This window comes from Limulus polyphemus, unplaced genomic scaffold (assembly GCF_000517525.1).
Source record: "Limulus polyphemus unplaced genomic scaffold, Limulus_polyphemus-2.1.2 Scaffold1427, whole genome shotgun sequence".
In the NCBI taxonomy this organism is placed as follows: Eukaryota; Metazoa; Arthropoda; class Merostomata; order Xiphosura; family Limulidae; genus Limulus; species Limulus polyphemus.
The window spans coordinates 68,673-88,640 of record NW_013667037.1 but is presented as its reverse complement, the minus strand read 5'-3'; the positions used below and the strand labels follow the sequence as shown (position 1 = coordinate 88,640).

The 19,968-nt window shown below is 38.0% G+C and overlaps 1 protein-coding gene across 2 annotated transcripts in view; it reads right to left on the bottom strand.

Annotated features, from left to right (window-relative positions):
• Window positions 1-19,968, bottom strand: part of LOC106463507 (probable phospholipid-transporting ATPase IF) — a 152,599-nt gene that overhangs the window by 124,967 nt on the left and 7,664 nt on the right. For both annotated transcript variants that reach the window (XM_022391031.1, XM_022391032.1), the window contains exons 2-4: window positions 18,806-18,919; window positions 16,035-16,124; window positions 5,492-5,680 (exon numbers count right to left, since the gene is read on the bottom strand). In XM_022391031.1, the coding sequence (XP_022246739.1) occupies window positions 5,492-5,680; window positions 16,035-16,124; window positions 18,806-18,919 (393 nt within the window). The remainder of the gene's footprint in view (window positions 1-5,491; window positions 5,681-16,034; window positions 16,125-18,805; window positions 18,920-19,968) is intronic.

Here is a 19,968-nt window from a genome sequence, read left to right as displayed (position 1 = left end):
CATATTTTAATGCTATTTAAGTTTTAAGTTCTTAATTCCACAAGAAAATATATTAAAAAATCCTGAATTTCCACTAGTGCAACCTACATGACACATTTTGTCTTAGAATGTCATCATCCCTATTTTATCCATCACTCTCTAAAATGTATGAAATTAAACGTAAAATACTCTCTTTAAATCGTTATTGCTCAAACAAACCATGATTTTTATATCCTTCAATTTTGTTTGGTTACAGAGCTATCAAATAGAAAATCAGACCTCTCCTGCTATACTCACCTGTCACATCCTCTCTTTCACAATTCGTTGATAGTTCTGTCTTACGTTTCATTATATATTACCTATAACCAATAGAAAGTCAAGGTTCTCATCTGTCAAATGACATATTGTATAACGTTATGTTCTGAACAGATAATCGTTAATTTCACTCAGAGTAGCAGCATCGTTCCCATGGGAAAGCTAACAACTAGCTTGGATAAATTTGAAACGGCTCTTGTCGCATTGTTAGAAATCCAGGAAAATTTTTATAAGTAAGTGAATTTGTCTACTTTTTGCATGTTATTAGTCTACATTCTTTGGTGCATTATTTAATTAAATAAAAAGTGTTAAGTGCTTTACTAGAATTACTATAAAAAATCAGGCTTAACTCTACTCGACAATCAAGGGCAAGAAAAAAGATTGGGTGAGTACTTTATTTCTTGTTTTTCATATTTATTCGTTATTATTATAAAGTAACTAAAATAAAAAATACAAATCTTTTTATATTATTTAAGACTAGATTAGGTAAAATAAGTAATAATAATAATATAATTAGAATGGTTCACGAGACACCCACATGAGCAGCTCATGGGTAATGTAATTTGATAGCGTAATGTGAGCTGCTTATAGGGAGCAATCAGTAGGACTTGACAAGGAGTGAAGCGGACAAGAGAAATCACCCAATGAAATAATTGGATGGGTAGGTACACCTAAAGATACTTGTGCAACCAATCCTGGCTGAAGGCATCAACTGCTAGAGACTATAGATGAGGTACAGGTGACCAAATAGAGGTAACTTGATGTTGAGACCTATAGCAAGAGCATCCACATGAGGAGAACCCCACTGATGGCAAAGATCCCTGAAAATGAGGAGATCTAATGCCTACTCCATGGGATATATCCAGTCAGGGTGCAAAAGACGATCTGCAACCAGAATAAAAGCACCCACCATATGACATGCAATAAAGCAAATGTGATATGTGTGGGCCCAGTATTATAGATCCAACATCTGAAAACATAGATTTCTAGACTGGGTGCCCCCTTGGTGGTTGATATGTGCCACCACTGTAAAATTGCCCAAATGAGCCATCACCAGACAATGTTGGGCAAGAAGAAGGAAGTGATGCAATTCCTGATGTGCAACTAAAAGTTCAAGAACACTGATATGCAAAGCACTTTCATCCACAGACCAATGGCCTGAAACTTCCTGGTAATTGACCCATGCCCCATATACTTGAAGGGATGCATCCATGAAAAGATAGAGATCCTGATGTGAAGGAGGAAGTGGCATGCCCACCAATGTATGGGCTTTGTCCAGCCACCAATGCAGATCATCTCACAGGGAAGGAGGAAGGGAAATTGAGTGGAAAGAGGATCCCGAGCAAGTTTTCATCAATCGTGAAGCACCCACTGAATGGATCTCATGTAGGCACAACTGAGAGGGACCAGTGCTGTTATGAAAGACCACATCCCCAAAAGCGATAGAACCTCACGAGTAGTAAGTGATTGAGCCAAAAGGGCATGGTAAACCAAATGTTCCACTGATTGAAGTTGTAAAAGAGAAGGCAGTGCTCAACTGATATTTGTGTCAAAAAAGACCTCCAAATGAGTGGCTCTGAGGAAGGACTTCTTTAATTTGATCAACCAACCCATCCAAGCTGCCACACAAAGTAGCTGCCAAGTATGATTGGCCGATTCCTGTTTGAAATGAGCCAGAAAAAGTCAGTCATCCATGTAATAATGAAATCACAGACCCAGAGCATTGAAATGGTGTGTAAAAACCCAGACTATAATTGACAAAACAAGTAAGGTGCCACCGAGGCAAGTCTGAAGGGGAGGGCTTGAAATTGGTAAACCACCCCTAGATGGACAAACCAAAAAAAAGGACAAGACTGAGGTGATATTGGTATATGTAGGTAAGCATTGGTGACATCAATTTTTGTCATCCATAACCCAGAAGAAAACGCCCATCTCAGGATGAGAAAAGACTCCATGTGAACTCCAGTAATCATATGAGGCAGCTGAGGTGAGATAAATCAATTACCAGCTGCCAATCCTCAGTTTTCTTGGGGACAACGAAAAAGTGGGAATATAAACTCCTAGAAAAATGGGGAACAAGTTTGATTGCCTGTTACAAGAGCAATTTCTGAACTGCTTCTGACAGATGCTGGCTGGTCACGGGACTTCAAGGAGGAGGAAAGGAAATGGGGAAAGGAGAAATCAGAGGTGGGGAAAGAAACTGAAAAACAAATCCTTCTGACAGAACCTGAAGCACCCATTGATCATCGATGAAGGGACACCAGCAATTAAGAAACTTGAACAGTGGAGTCCCCACTGGACCCAAATCCATTGGACAGTTCACAGTACTGTTGGCGACAGGGGTGCATCATCAAGGAATGTGATAAGAAGAAGTACACTAAGTAGAAGGAACGGGTAAGGGCTGGGAAATACGGGAATTGGAGGCATATAAGGCTCTGACTGAGACAAAGAGGCTACAATATTCATAAGGGTGGATTGTGGGTGGGTCAATGTAACCAGAGGCTCGATAGTTTCCAGGACCGTATCAAAGACATGACATCTCAGAAATAGGGCCATACATAAATCCTTGAGATATGTCAAATGTAAATGAACTCGAGCCAGAGCTGAAGATGATATGTGGGCTAAAGTAGAGGAGAGAAGGGCAAGGGTATCTGCAGAAAACCCCTCAGGATTTCTGTGGAGAGCCTCAGCTAGGAGGTGTATGGAAGAAAGATACCATAAGAGGCTGGTAAGGGTAAGACATAGGCAAGAATTTTGGGCATAGGTAAGACTGGCATTTGACTATTTGGGAGCTAACAACTGTTGATCTAAAAATGGATAGTCTGCCTGATGGTAAGAAACGGTGAACTGATCAGAAGTCTTCAGGGGGCATAACATGATAATCCCCTCTCCAATTATAAGACAAATTGATCAGCATGAACCCAAATACTAGGGGAGGGAGGAAAAACCAAAAAGGGTTGGGAAGATTGTTTATGTAATAAGGAAGGAGAAGGTGAATAAGAAATAGGTGAAAAGGATAAAACATCACAAACCTGAGACACAAAATCCAGAAAGACTGAATTAGGTTGAGGTGATTCCTCAGATTGGGCAGAGAAATATGATCAAAGTCCTCTTCAGCCTGTACATGCTCAGCCAGCTCAAAAGAAGCCTGGGCAATGTCTGGGGACAAAGGTTAGCCCATGTAACATTTAATCTCTCAAAGTATAAAAGCAGATAAATCCATTGTCGGGTTGCCCACACCTGAGGCCTGAGAAAAAAACACTGGTCCCTGATGTAACCCCAAAGTGGTAATGTTAACTTCAGAATTCATTACACAGAAAAGATTCACCGAATCCGAGTGCAAATATAAAGCAACTACAATTAACTGATAAATACTAATATAGAAATTAGGTTGAATGAAAGCAAATTAATTCGAAAAATAACCAGTTTCTGAGGGAAGCATTAAGCATACAAATGAACACGTCTGAAGTCAAATGCTGCTAAATGAGAAGTGATAGTTCGGTAGAGGAATGTAAAGGGAGTCATGTGCATCATGTGAGCATATCATGCTCCTATTGGTTAGGAGGTGATGCATGATGATTTGCATGAGAGACATGTTGGAATATAGCAATTCCAATAGGGGGAGCAGAAGACTTGTGGCATGCATAAAAAACTTTGCATATAGAGGGCAGCACTGAATGAGAATAGCTAATCTTGTGAGGGGAGGTAAGTACCACATTGGAACCAATTTGTCAATGTAGCAAGAGGAGCATGATTCATTATATGGTATAAAGAACCTTTTCTCAGCCTTCATGAATGATTCAGTACATATCAGACAACAAATACCCTTATTGGGTATAAAAAATGTTCTTTAAAATGAGAATCAAAATCAGATAGTATAGGTAACGTAACAGGTGAAATACAATCATTACCTTCTCTGCAGTTCAAGTTTTGACAAAAAAGTGCAAACTGAGTACAAGTGTAAGGCTTTTGCAGAAAACAAAGTATGTGAAGCATAAAACATAAAGATATCAGAATGTCAACTGCAATAAGATAATAGTTCCTTCCCCTTTTTTTATCATCATAATCATCATGAAAAATGAGTAGCTGCTCCAGAATTTAGCATCCACATAAACATGAAACCAACCAGGGACACCAAGTGACAAAACTGAAATAATGACCTCAATGTGTTGATGATCAATATGAGCCAACAATATAGCCATGGGATCTCCCTTTACAATAGAGACAAACTACATGAGTAAGGCCTCCAAATAAATTGCTAAAATTTCTAATATTGATAGAAAAATTATTAGCAATAGTTAAATCTTCAGAAGCCATAGTGAATGAAGGTAATAGCACAAATGTCAACAATAAAATTTAGTTTATGGCAGGAAAGCAGGGTTGTTGTAAGTTCTCCTGACACAAGTGCAAGGTGAGACAGTGGAGTATTCTGGGCAAGTTGACATTAAGAATTTGAAGTACTGTGGCTGTTGACACCATAATAGAAACTCAATAAAAAAAGGTTTTAGTATTTTCTTACTGAAGAATAAAAGATTCATTAGAAAATAAGCAAAATGTAAAGATTAGAACTATTAAGTAATTTATAAATTAATGAAGCCAAAACTGATTAAATTGACTAAAAGTATTTAATTACATATGAAAACTACAACCTATACTGACTACAAATATGATGGTATAATACATGTACTTAAATAACTCTACATCTTGTAGAAAGATGTGCATTCTTCAATAAATAAATAAATAAACCTTGGTCAAAAAAGGTACTCAAACAGTTGGGAGTTATCATATGAACTCTGGTTAGGAAAAGTGCACTAAAAGTAATTACATTACCACTCAATGCTATGGCATTATACTGTTTAAAATTCACACCAATTGCTAAATTGAAATTGTAATTTCATTATACAAATACAGTATAAAGCTTCTTTTGGTATTTGTTTTTATTAGCATTTAGTGAAAAACTAGGTTGACAACCTTACATAAGGGATTTAAGATGTAATGCATTTTCATCACTTTAATAATGGTTTGTCTATAAATACTTATTAAGAATGACTTTAACTTAGGAGTGCATTTTTCTACCACTGTAACTAGCAGGAAAAGGGCATAGAAGAACAAAATAATACTAATAACTAATTGATAGCAGGAAAAATAAAATTCTCAAAAATATTTAATAGAATGTATATTACACTGTTTTACCCACTCTGATGTCTTGAGACCAAATTCTGACTTCTTTTCCATTTCTAATGACAGAAACATCTGTGTGATTCACTGAGCGATCAGTTTTGTGCCTCTGCCAATCTTCATAGCCTTGTTTGATAGCAGTTATAGTTACCACAAATGTTAGTGGAGTTAAACTGGTCAGTGGGCTGACGGGACTGTTTATACTTAGCTGTACATATAAGAAAGAGAGAATAAACATCACTAATGTAATTATGAATTAAGAAATAGCAACTACATACATACTGACTTCAACTAAGTTAGAAAAGTTTACTAGTTTACATTAAATCTGTAGAGAATGGTCAGGCTATGTGTCAAAAGACAATTCCAATTAATACTTTCTTTTTAAACTTATATATGTATAAAACTATGAATATAAGCAGTGAAATATTACATAAAATATATTACATATTCAAGTTATGAAGCCAGTTTTTATGTAGGCTAGACAATGATTTCACTGAAGAAACATGCTTAGTTTTACTCTTGTATTTGGATAATACTATCAACTAGAATTTGTAAATACCTGGTAAGTTTAGATGGAAAGATACTTCATGTAGCACAATGTTTTGAAGAAGTTATGAAAAAAAAATATTTGCAACAAAAGTAACTATTATGTTAAGTATAGCTAAAAAAAACAGCTTAACATTTTCTGTAACATAAAGCATGTGCCAAAGATGTACCCTCACAGGACCTTATACACTACAGTATTAAAATGTGTTTTTTGATATGAAGAATAAAATAAAATAAAAATAATTGCCTATGCCAAATAAACAAAAGTTAACATTTTCCTATACCGAAAATGTATTTCCAACAACACTTACCTCCTCTCATACTATAGCTTTATCCCAATGAAAGTTTATCTTTTCTGCCCATGTAAGCATTGGTATAAATATTACTTCACTTGCCCCAGCCTTTATAGCCCTCTATGTTGCCCAAAGCAAGTTAAATCTTGTGACTCTCTCCACCTACGTCAATGCCCCTTATCCCAGATCCATATATAAGCTCCCTGTTATTACTTTTTATTCACTTTTCAAGACAGTTCAATTGGCAGACCCAAAACCACCCATTATGTGGGGAGGAAGGGTGGGAGAGTATGAGAGGAGGTAAGTATTCCTGAAAATACATTTTCAGTATAGGAAAATGTTAACTTCCAAAACACACTTACCTCCTCTGATAATGTAGAGGGGCAATCAGTGAGGACAAGATCCACACAAAAAGCATCTGAGTAGAAAAGAGAGGTGCAAAAATGAGATATAGTAATAGCACACTAGTGGGGTCCACACTACTGTAACAGGTATGCTCTTCACCCAGACAACATGAAATCTAATTCCTGGGTGGTAAAGGTTGACCAGCCACAAAGACAAAGCCCTTACATTGTTAGAAGAACATGAACTTGTTCAGACCCCAACCAGGCAGCTGATATCCCACATCTCCTCATTGGAATTGTAGGGCTGTGGAACCAAATCTGGAAGAACTGCATTATATTTTCTCTTGTTTAGTAATGTGGTATTATTGGAACCCAACCGGAAAGTTACAGAATGTTGCATATTGGGCAACCGAAAATAAGATGAGAAGGCAAGCAACACAAAAGTGTACAAACCCGTGCCCCAACCTAAAGAAGTGCAAAATGCAACAAACTGAACTCGGAACTACAGGACCTGTCACACCTCACCCAACCTGAAGAAACAGAGATTACCTGGCCTGAGATTATGAACCAAAATCCTAACTCCCCAACCTGAGAGACAAGGCAACACCTCCTCCCCCCTGAATTATGAGGAGGATGTGGAACAAACTAAGTCCAACTAATAGCACAGGAATTGACGTTCTGTGTATGGAATATTCAGGAGCCGAGGGCTCTTTTCCATCAAAATAAAAAGAATGACCGTGCTCAGCTCAACCAGATAGTGAAGAGTCATCTCTGAACCTGAACAATGAGGAGGCTCCTGCTCCCACCATACATCTGGGAAACAATCCAGGGTTATTGGTAGGCAGACATCCAGCTTTGCCCTCTTCCCCTTGAGTGGGATAATGAGTTCAAGCATCACTCAGGAGGAATATACCTCTGTCTACCACTCCAGCAACTGGAAACAGGGAGTGGTAAGGGTTCCCATGCTGCACTAGGAGAAATGAGGGGGGGATACTTGCAATAGGTGAACCACATTTCCTATTTTGAAAAGCAAACTGATTCCAATTTATTCAATCTAGGGGTCAGTAGGGATGGTCTAAGTCCCCTTAAGCTTTACACATGATAGTCCTGAGTGTCACTCCATTAGCATATTTGTTTTTGTGTGATAATTGTATACCACCAGGAAAGCGCACAAGATTGTCTTATGGAACACCCCATCTCTACAGAGCTCATTGCTACCAGGAAAGTTTTTTATTGGTTAACAAGTAGTTAGTACGGATTTGGAAAGAAGCATACCTGATCAGGTAACACCCGCCAATGAGTGGGACCCAAATGAAATTGGTAAAATGGTCCCTGGAAAAGAAAAAAAATAAACACAAAAGAAATGAAGTCACTCATCTCTCTGATGAATTAACCAGGGCATGGAGAGTAGTCATGGTGGTAGCCAAAAGCCTTCCAAGTAGGTAATTGCCAAATCATGTAAATAATAATATATAAATGTATTAGGCATGGTCCACATACCAGTTTGTACAATCTCCTCCAGCGGGTGGTGCAACTGAGCTGCCAAGGAAATCAAGATATGGCAAACTTGATAAGATAAGACTTGAAGAAGTCACTGCTCCTTTAATGTAAACCCAGAATAAGCAATACGAACTGACGAATGCAACCTGTCAAAGCGACAGGGGATAAGTCACATGACACTGTACGATCCCAATGGAGAAAACAAGGGTGACTTGAACCCCAAACTCCTTTAGTGCATGCAACATAACATTGAAGGGTGACCTGTACTAAACAGACTGTCACTACTTCCCTACTTCTCACCATATTGTTCTAAACCCAACCACAGAAGAATTTTCCAAAGCCCACCAGCCTAGCAGCTGGAAACTGATAAATGGCAAGGGTCTCTTGTGTCCCACTTGAAGAGAGGGGTGGGAGAATTTGCATTGGGGAGATCCAGAGAACTGCCCCAGATCCCCATCAATCCACTTGCCAGAAAACAGTGCAATGAATGACCATAGAAATCTATATTCAAATGCCAGCAAGCTTGAGCCATAAAAGTGAGCAGTTACTTCCTTTATACCAGCTTTTTCCATGACAGTCCATGAAATTGTACATTCTAGATTGAGCAACTGAGTAATTGTATTGTATACCACAAAAATACCTCTAGCAATCTTGCAGAACACCCTATCTAAACAGTAGAGCAAAGGAGATGGTTTGATAACTTTCCATTATCCCTGGCCCTATGCAGATTTGGAAAATATGCATGCCTTGGAAGGCAACACCAGCCAGTATCCTGTTAGATGGAAAGGGTAAGAATAAGAAACATACTTACCCAGCTAAAAGATGATGGGCAACTTGAAAAATGTCGACCTAGGAAAAGTTGAAATTCTGCAGGAGAAGAAACAGCCAGATGATAAAAACAATGATCTCCCCACATGTTTGTTGTCCACCTAAAGGATCTCAAAGGGATCTTAAAGGGCCAGAAAAATGAGAACAATAGAGTAAGACAGGTTATGAATCTGATGTGAAGGAGATGTGAAATAGTCTGTGATCATCAATGCATAATGAAGAATATGCTAACCAAAGGAGTTGATAGACCCACCCATGAGGGTAGAAGAGGAGATGTTCCTGGAAGAGGAGGGGGTCACGGGGTCAAAACAAGCATTAGCAGGGACTCCAAAAGGGAAAGATGAATGATAAGTAACACTGAAAAGCCCAAAACTGACATAGGAGCTGATCCATAGTGAAACAATCACAGAGGTGAGAGACAGAAGGAAAGGAGATAGGAGAGAATGTACAGTCATCTTCCCAAGTGGCTGAAGTCTAGGAAGTCCAGGTAGAGGAGTAAATAAGTGCAGTGAAAGAGAGTGTGAGAAGCATAATATCCAAATGATGGCAACAACAGGCAAGAAGGAGGTGTAAATAAGTCTTGAGAGAAAGGTTGTCCAAAAAGCAAAAAGCCAAGGGCTAGAACAGGACATATATGAGTGTGTGCAATACCACATTGAAATCCCAGTCAGGCATAAAAAATGGACGAAGTAGGTGGGGATGAAAAAGGGATTGGAATGTAGTAAAGAGAACAGAGAAAGAAAAACACCCTTTCATATTGGGAAATATAGTAGATAAGACCACTTTATAGCCAGCAACAGTGGAGACCAACAAACCATGGTTGAACAGTACAATGGCCAGAAGGAAGGGAGTGGCAGATGTACCAATGATGAAAAATCTGCAACTTATGTTCATAGATCAAGTAGTAGATCAACAGAAATAGGACAAGGAGAAAGTTACACAATTAGAGAGTTCTGCCTAAAGGGTGATGGACCAAACAAGTTCCACACATGAAGATGTAGCGAACATATTCCTGGATAAAAAATGGATCTGTAAAGTTGAAGCGATATAGAAGGAGACACTGGGTAGAGTAAGGAGGTCTGGGTTTTAACTGTAAAAGCAGAAAAAACTAAGATTGAGCTGACCAAAGAGGCATCACCAGTGGGACACAACAAGAAGTATTGCATATCAAGGCAAGAACCTAAGGAAGGAGTCAATGAAAAAGACAGGCATATAGGAAAAGGTGAGATCAGTCTTGGCTAAGAGCACTGACAGCCAGAGTCTAAGGAGTGAAAAAGATATCTATGAGGGGTGTGCCAAGCCGAGAATAGATCCAAAGAAATATCTGGGAGTGTATAGACCGCTCTGTAAGCAGAATGCAGTCTGGCCAAAAGTAGTGGTCTGCCACAAGGTGCATAGCTCCTAGCACATAACTAGTGACAAGCCCAATTGGAATGAGCCCAGAATAGGAGGCTCAACATCCAAAAGCAAAGAGTCATGGGACAAGTCCCCCTTCATGGTTGATGTAAGAAACGACCATGGAATTGTCAGATTAGATCATGACCAAATGGTCCACCAGAAAAAGTATGAAATAGGAACAATCCCAACAAACAGCAAGAAGTTTGAGCACATTGATGTGGAGGGAACTCGCATCCTAAGTTCAAATGCAAGAAGTAATTTCATCATTCAGAAATGAGCCCTAATTCGAGAAGAAAAACAAAAGTGAAGGGATGAAGAGATAGTCTGGGGCAGTGGTAAAGGAATGCCAGATTTGTTATTGGGGCAGGCTAGCCACCATGACAAGTTCTTGAGAAAAGAAGTTGTTGTCAATCAAGAACAATAAATCCTGAGCAAGATTCCACTAGTCTCACAAGGTCCACAGGAGGTGTACATGTGTGCATCTCCAAAAAGAATGAGTTGTTACAGGGAACTCAGATTTCCCAAAAGCAAAAGTTATCATTTTCCTAATTGGAAAATGTATTTCCAAACATGCTTACCTCTGCTGACTTATAGCTATTTCTCAATCTTCATCTTTGCCATCTAAACATTGTGTTTGCTTGCTCCAGTACTTATACCTCACTAGACTGTCTTCAGCAATATCTAATTTGCAAAACTTTACACCAGCCCTCACACACCCTCTATGCAGGTACTGCATATAAGCACTGTATGTCGACAATATAATCACATTTTTGAGACTAACCCCATCCTGGTCACTAACACTAGCTCTTAGTGTGGAGAAAGGGAAGGAGATTGTCAGCAGAGGTAAGTTTGTTTGGAAATACATTTTCAAATTAGAAAAATGATAATTTCCAAAACATACATACCTCTGCTGATACTTATAACTAGAATCCCACATTAAGAAGGTGGAGGGGCCAGTGCGAGTATAATTCATACAGGAATCATCTGCATAGAACAAAGGTGTACCATGAGAAGTGGTATCCAAGCAGGGAAAACCGCACAATATCAAGAACAGGTATGCTCTACACCCAGAACTACAGAAAATGCTCTGACTGGATGCAAAAATCTGGGTATGATAGATTGGAAAGAAGAGAAATGTCTGGGAAAAGAATAAGAAAAATAATTTATTCCCTTCTCTGGCAGCGAGAGTGTTCAGTAGGAGGGATCTGTCTGGAGAGAGCAAAAAAGAGGTGGAAGGATAGAGTCTGCTAAACAGGGATGGCAAATAAATCAAAACAGCTGTGTCCAGAAGCTAACAACAATAGAAATAAACCTCGAGGGAAAGGCAATACTAAGAACGGGAGCCCATATGTTTGAAGACATAAGGTGATAACACATGAAAAAAACAACTCCAAAGTCCAAATTAGGCAAATGAAACAGATAAAAAAACGAGATAGCACTGGAGTCAAAAACCTTCATATATGTAGAAGAGTGAGAGGAAGTAGTGAAGGATGCTGTATATAATGCAAGGTAGAAGCCAAACCTTTCAAAAATCCAAGTCAAAAACTTGAAACTGTGGAGACTGTTGGATGAAGTGGGTTGCAGGCTCACCAAAGACACCACTGACAATATGTAGTCCACTTACATTGACAGATTGCCACAACAGGTTGATGGAGGATATAGTCAAATAAACTGAAACTGTATAATTTAAACCTCTATGGTCGGACAAAAAACTGCATAACTCCCATGCATGGTGTTGAATGTTGGACTGAGATTGTCTCAACAAGGATGAATGAAGAGGTAATGGTAAACATTCCTGGAGCAACTGAAAAAGAGGAAACCATGTCTGAGCAGGCCAAAAAGGTGATGACAAGAGAACCCAACATGGGGTGAAATGAGAGATGAATAGGAAGAAAGGCATACAAATGGAATCTTATCATCTTAACTGAAAGCATCTATCGTCAAAGCTTGTGGATGTGAAATTGGAGACCAGAAGTGTAGGTTAGCATACCAATGGGTTGCAAAGGTGTCTATCATTGGAGAGCTGAACTGAAAACAAATCCATTGAAAGACCACCTAATGGAACATCCATGCTGGTGGAAGAACCTAATGGGTCGAGAATGGTGATCTGCGATCAAAGTTCATAACCCCTGGCACATGACAGGCCAAAAGATGGATGTCACTGAAATGAGCCAAAAAAGAAGATTCAAAGCTCGAAAACCAAGACCTCAAGAATGAGTACTTCCCTAACAAGAAAGATATGAAACCACTGTAGAGTAGTCAGAAGCATGATCATTTTGTCGTGCAAGAGAGGAATACTTGGAATCATCATTAGATGTACTGCAAAAAGTTTAAGAATGTTGATATGCAGGATAGATTCGTAGTTGGTCCAAATACCCTGGAATACCTACTTCAGAAGAAAGGTACCCCATCCACGAAGAGGTGGATTTCCACATGAGGAGGTGGTATCCCGACCCTGATAATCGTATTGTTCCTGTCTAGCCACCATTTGAGATCTGCAAATTGTTTGAGCAAAGAGACTGTGTGATCCAAAGGATCAGTATGTGTGAGCCACTGGCTGCGAAATGCCCACAAAAGCGAACTCATATGGGCCTGATCCAATGGCATGAGGGATTCTAGGGAAGCCCAAACCCCCAAAACAGACAGAACCATCCATGCAATGGGAAAAGGTGACATAAGCAAATGCCTGACAATCCCTTCCCTAGCATAAATCTGAAGGGAGAAGATTCAGCTCGTCTCAAAGTGCATTGAAAAACATCCCAAGATGGACCATGTATGGAGTTGGAGAGAGAATGGATTTGTCCAACCTGATATGAAGTCCACACCTTCTGGCTTCTGAAAAGAGAGTCTGTGGATGTAGTGTGGCAATGGGCCAGGATGGTGTCAAAAGTCAATCTTTCAAATAACTATGTGTGCACAGACCCAGAAAATGAAGATGCTGCTCAAAGGCCCATACTACTTGGCAGAAAACATATGGTGCTGAAGCAAGTCCAAACGGGAGAGCTTGGAACTGCTGTATCTAGTCCTCGTGCAAAAAAATATAGAAATCGACGAGAAGACTCTGTTATGGGGATTTGAAGGTAGGGGTCTGCAACATCAAACATCCAAAGATCTGGTGTGAAGTGCCATTGAAGGTGAAGAAACAATTCCATGGTGAAACGAGGAGGCTGTAGGAAGACATTGAATCTAGACAGACTGATGATAAGATGACAATCTCTAGTGTTCTTGGTCACCAGAAAAAGACGAGAATATAATCCTGGATGAACAGGATCGACATTCTGAATGGATAGACACCAAAGCCACTGATGCCATCCCGACCTTACGAAGATCCCTGAGAATATAGATGGAACTGATTCTGTAAACCAATAGGACAAGGTGTTGAAGGTGGGGGCCATGAGATGTGAATGATTAATCCTCCCGAATTACCTGTTGGAGAAGAAGAGAGGCAAGTAGATAATGATGATAAAGAAAACTTCAAACATGCCATATAAAAAGGACAAAAAAGGGGCACCTCCCGGAAATCACAAAGAGGAGTATCTCAATACAGTTAAATGAATCCACGAAAATGAAGATCTGGTAAGAGGGATAACAGGTTCTAACCAGGAACCCCATAGATCCAACAACAAATCCAACTGTTGAGTGTCCAAATTTACTACAGCCAGACTATAATAAGCCAAAGCATGTTGTTCTGATAAGTGAAGGGAGAAAGGCATAGCAATACTCTCTCATAATTAGATTGCAAACATCCCAACATACACGGCAATATCAGGGGAAGGAAGAAGAACTAAGTAATCCCCCCAAGAGCAATCTGACAACAAGGCAGGGTAGACTCAAAAGCAAGTGGGTGAATCCCCAAAGTACACAAAGTACATAAACTTGCATAACTAACTGCAGAAAAGAGGCAGAAAGTAGCCAATCAGATGAGCCCTCAGTAGAGGCATCTCTAGTGATAGAAGGAGCAGAAAACAGTGTCTAAATTCACCATACGATATTCAGTTTCATGATGAAAAGCCAACTCTGAATCACCCAGGCTGCATGAAGGACTCCAAGTCATCCTGAATCAGGTCACAGACAGCCTCCACCAAGAGTGGACCCTCCTCCCCCAACTACCACCAGACAACAAAGGAGGAATGGACGAGGTCTGGTTAACCCCCATGCCAGAAACTGTTACACGGGAATTCATATCCACATTTTATTTTTTGAAGTGCAAAAGAAGACCAAAAAATATCGGCAATGGGGAAAAAAAATAACACCAGACTACTGTCAAAATACTTCAAAAGAAAATGTTAACCACAAAACATAACTCCCAGCACTAGTGCTTTGTCGAGAAAAAATTATTATATTGTCGACATACAGTGCATATATATACAGTATCTGCATAGAGGGAATGTGAGGGCCAGTGTAAGTTGTGCAAATTAGATATTGCTGAGGGCAGTTGAGTGAGATATAAGACTGAAGCAAGCAAACATAATGTTTAGATGGCAAAGATGAAGATCGAGAAATAGCTATAGATGTCAGTGGAGGTATGTATGTTTTGGAATAACCTCTCACAAAGAATGAAAACGAGAAATATAAATCTTGATGACCAGACACTCCATACCCCACAGGTGAAGAGGTAAAGCCTGAGCCTGGCTGAAACAAGAATTGAAGAAAATGCTCGGGTGAACTAATTATTGTGTGGGCAGAAGAAAGGGCTTAGAAAACTTGAGAAGCCACCCAAACTGAGCAGCTTCCTGTAGAAGAAAAGAAATGTGGGAAGAGGATACCTTCTGAGAATGGGCCAAGAGAAGCCAATGTGAAAATGGAATCTCAGCTTCAGGCTGTGAAGGTGGTGAGCAAAGGCCATCAGGATTCAATTGAATACATAAGGAAATGAAAATATTTTGAAGGAAAGAGCACAAAATGGGAAGACTCAATTCCAATGGACGAAATATAGAAAACATCTCAAGAATGGGAAGCCAGGATGTGTAAGAAGGCATCAGACAAGTCACCTTGGTCAGTCACAGACAAGGTGAAAAAGGACAACCAAAGGGAAAAGAAATTTTCCATCCAGAACTCTGAGACAATCAGAAATCAGTAGATAGATGACAGGCCAATTAACAGATGCCAGTCCACAATTTTCTTGGCGACCACAAAGAGAATGAAGTTATCATGAGTGCAAGTGCTTAGGGGGAGTTACTGCACTTGGAAGTTGTGTCACTCTCCTCTTGGTGGAGAGCTATTGTCACATGATGATATCATCATGCACCAGCACAATTCATATTAAACGCATGAATTTAGGTGGAAGTTAGTTCAAGGCTAGTGGCAGATGTACTAAGAGAATAACTGTTCTGTGTGAGGAGGTGAGGTATCATTTCTGAATATACAGTTTCATTTCAAAAGATGTTTCAAAGCTTACATAAATTGAAGACTATCTGCTTTGGGACAATTAAGTCAATATATTCCACATTAGGATATTCAGTAATAATTTTTTAGCACATTACACAAGATAGTTATTCAAGTAGCATGCTCAAGACATTAAAAGCAATTAATATTTCTCTGGAAGTGAACAAAAGTTTTCTTATATATATGCAATTACACTGCATGCATATATAAAAATTTCATCTACTTTGCACATGCTATGAATTTACAATAATGGGTTTAAATTACTAACCTGGATAATTGCAATACACAGGAAGTAGAAGTTGGCGATTCTTTGAAACTGTTCATACAAATTCTTTGGAATAAAGTTCCAAATGGTATACTTAAAAGAAATAAAAATACACAAACATGTATATGGGCACAAGTCAATTTTGAAAGAGTTCTGTAATGAATCACTTATTTTACATTAAGAATAACAGAAACATTAATACCAGGATTCTTAAAAATACAAAAAGTCAAAAGAGATTATAATTTCATTGTATACAGTGGTTAGGCCACATCTGGAATATTGTGTTCAGTCTTGGGATCCTTACTTTAGAAAGGACATTGGTTTGGTTTGTTATGAATTTCACACAAAACTACATGAGGGTTAGCTGCACTAACCATCATTAATTTAGCAGTAATAAGCTAGAGGGAAGGCACCTAGTCAACACTACTCACTACCAACTCTTTTACCACACAGCTGAAAGGATAAGAATGTTCAGTGATGGGGATTTGAACTTGCAGCCCTCATATTGCAAGTTGGGTACACTAACTACCTGGCCATATCAGGCCAGAAAGGACACTGAACTGTTGGAAAGGGTTGAAAGGTGGGCTACTAGAATGATACCTGAGATAGAAGGTTGTCCTACGAGGACAGTTAAAATCACTGTAATTGATTTCTCTTGAAAAAAAAAAAAGAATTAAAGGGGGATCACTTTAAGGTGTTTAAGATTGTTAAATGAATTGAGTGTCAATCCATCCTATTTTTTCATACTTAATAGTGAAAATGGTAGGAGAAGTGGACTCAATTATAAATTTTGGCAGGTTAGGTATCAACTTAAGGGAGTTTGAGGAAATGCTTGATAACTATTTGAAAAGGCTGGCTTTGATTTGTTTTTCGAAGTTTAGTTTAGTGAATTGGATGGCCTAAATGGACCAAGAGATCCCTGGTTGTCCTTAAATTTTATGTTTGGTTAATAGGTTCAGAATTATTGTGGTCTCGTGTTCATCAATCATGTTTATCTCCAGCAACTGTTCAGGGTGAGGAACACTGTTTAAATCTTCATTAGTAAAAACTGAAAAAAAAGCATAATTTAGTAACATAGTCACCTCATAATCATCAGAAATAAGCTATCTGTTATCATCCCTCAAAGGATCTACTCCATCCTAACATTTTGTTTACCCTTAATTCTCTTTCTGAGTGCCTATTGATCTTCTACAGTCCTCTAAGTTCACATCATAGCAGTCAATTAAACTTCTTAAATTTATACTGCCTTTAAGTTTATCCCTTATACTCTTAGTATGCTAATCTGATCTTGGAATCACCCTTTTTTTCTATAAGAAACATCATCTATCTTTAAAAAAAAAATTTAAACACAATTTCCCAAACCTGATCTCTGTTTAATTTAGTTGCCCAAATCACAATAGTCAGTTCTTATTGCATTCCCTTCAAATTTTGCTTTCTTGAAATTTCTAACCAGAATCTTATTATTCCTTATTTCCGTATACATTAAAACATCAATCCTAGCTAAGCAATGATCACTTGCACCTAGATGTTCTTCAATCTCAACCCTTAATCAGCATCATTCCTAGAAGGTTCATTGACCAATTGATGAAGCAAAAGAGCCTGAACAGTTTCCAAAAAACCCTATCTCCCTCACAGTTCAACTCCCACTCTATATACTCGAACTTAAAATCTTCACTGTGAAATTTCTCATTAATTTCATCAATCACATCTGGTGGTCTGTAACAAATTCCAACAACAAGCCTTCTACCCCTATGTCCACTAAAAGAAACCCAAACAGGTTCAACTTCCTTGCTATTCTCTTTGATATCCTCTACTTCAACAGATTGTAACTCACATTTTACATATAAAGCCAATCCTCATCACTTTTTAATACTCTATCCCTACTAAACAATCTATAACCCTGTATTTCAAAAACTGACTACATTAACCATTTTGCTTACACTTACAATTCTTCCTGTACTTTGTTCTTACATTATACTTTGCCATTTCTTTTATTATTAAGCTTGTCTTGGCTCTTACCACTGTCTAGGCAAAATTCAAAGTTGCTTTTACAGTTGAAATAATAGACTCTGCAAACAAGCCAACCCCTGACCTATTTAAATATAAACCATCCATTTGAAAAAAAAACTTTCTTTTCCCATCAAACTCTTCCAAAGAGCAATTTTTTTTCATACTTACATATTAACCTAAACCTGGCATTCAGCTCTTATAGTGACCTACTTAGAATCTAATCAGTACAGTTAAGTTGTGGCATTATCCCTGACAGAACTAAGTTCTGGCCCTTTTCTTTAAATGCATTTATTAATCTCCTGTACTCATCAAACTACACTTCTCTACATCATTAACTTTAATGTACACAATAAAAACTGAATCACTGTTAACACTCTTTACTATCTTATTTGTTCTTCCAGCTGTGTCCTTATAATCTTATTCTTTTCCACCTCTCATTAAAACATTCGCCAATCCCAAATATATCCAGTAAAATCCTGCTACATTACAAAATAGTTTCACTTCACTTACTAATAGTACATGTCATAGTGTTTTGAGGTTCTGCAACATGTATAGCTTTCCTTTCAGAGGGATTCACTTACTTCTAGTGTATATGAACAATTCAAAATAACTTGTCTTCAAAATATAACATAGCTTTTCATACAATAAATTAAGAAGGCTCTAAAAGTAAAAAATAATAAAGTTTTGAGAAATGAAAAACAGACTATTAATATACAATTTCTAATGTATCCAGATTAGTTTTTTAACCAGCCATTCAATATCACCTTTGAAGAAACTACAGTATTGTCTGGAAACCTCTCCTCAAATATGTCTGCTGGGTATTTGTGTCCAACAGAAATTATTCTGGACTGTGTCAAAATTTTTTGACTTGGAGTTTTCTGCAATAATAAAGGAAGCACTTTAAGATATGTCACAAAATTATAGTTGTCTATGTTCCATAAAAAACAAAACAGAAGGATAATATAATTATTCAATCAAACAATAGAAACAGGGTTTAAAAAAATTCATATTTTTGTTGATATATATTTACATGATTTCTTATATATTTTTTCTTTCTTGAGATTTCATATTGTGATAACATGGTAAATAATACTTCCTTTCAGTTTCTCTCTAAAAAAAACACAAGAAAAAGCAAGGTTACAAAAGGCAGTTGATCCCACTATGGTCACCTCTCACGAAAATCAACCACATTGGTTACCAAACAAGATGTTTTGTGTTTTTGTTTATACCTCTCTTCAGACTATTTTTGTAATTTATACCTTAATACATAGGCATACATACATTATTTACATTTTATTACATTTACTTTTTCTTTCAGTGTATAACAATTAAACATTTTACATCTATCAAATTCGCAATTGGACAAAAATATAACTACTTGAAAAATTAAAGGGACAATATGTTATAGCTAAGTTGTCTTTCCAATCAAATAAACAGTTACTAAATCAGTTTCATTAAAAACATGAGTACATATATCCTTTAATTTAAAGTGGGCAGAGTTAAAGTGTGATTGAATCAACATTCCTGAAAAAAAAAAGTAACTCAGTAACAAGTACAAACTTCTTCCACACCTCCCCAGCACTGATACAGTTGCTACATCTTTGAATCATACTTCTGATCACTCAAAAGATGAAATTCCGTGGAATTCAGTACAAAATATCAATCTGTGAAATGCCAAGTTCTCTAACAAAGTATTGTTACGACAGCGGAAGTCACGTGACGCTGGGAGCATGTGCACTGGAGTTTCTAAAAGGATTGTGACTTATCGGGGAACTTCACGAATGTCCCAGCATTTGCTAGATGCCCTCTTTTTTAGTATATAAGCCGAAGATAGATTAAAGAGAGATAATTGAGTCAAGCAAACAGTAGGCACCATAAGTAAAGTGTGTGAATCGCTATGAATTATAGTGTGTGTTTAAGTTAAAGA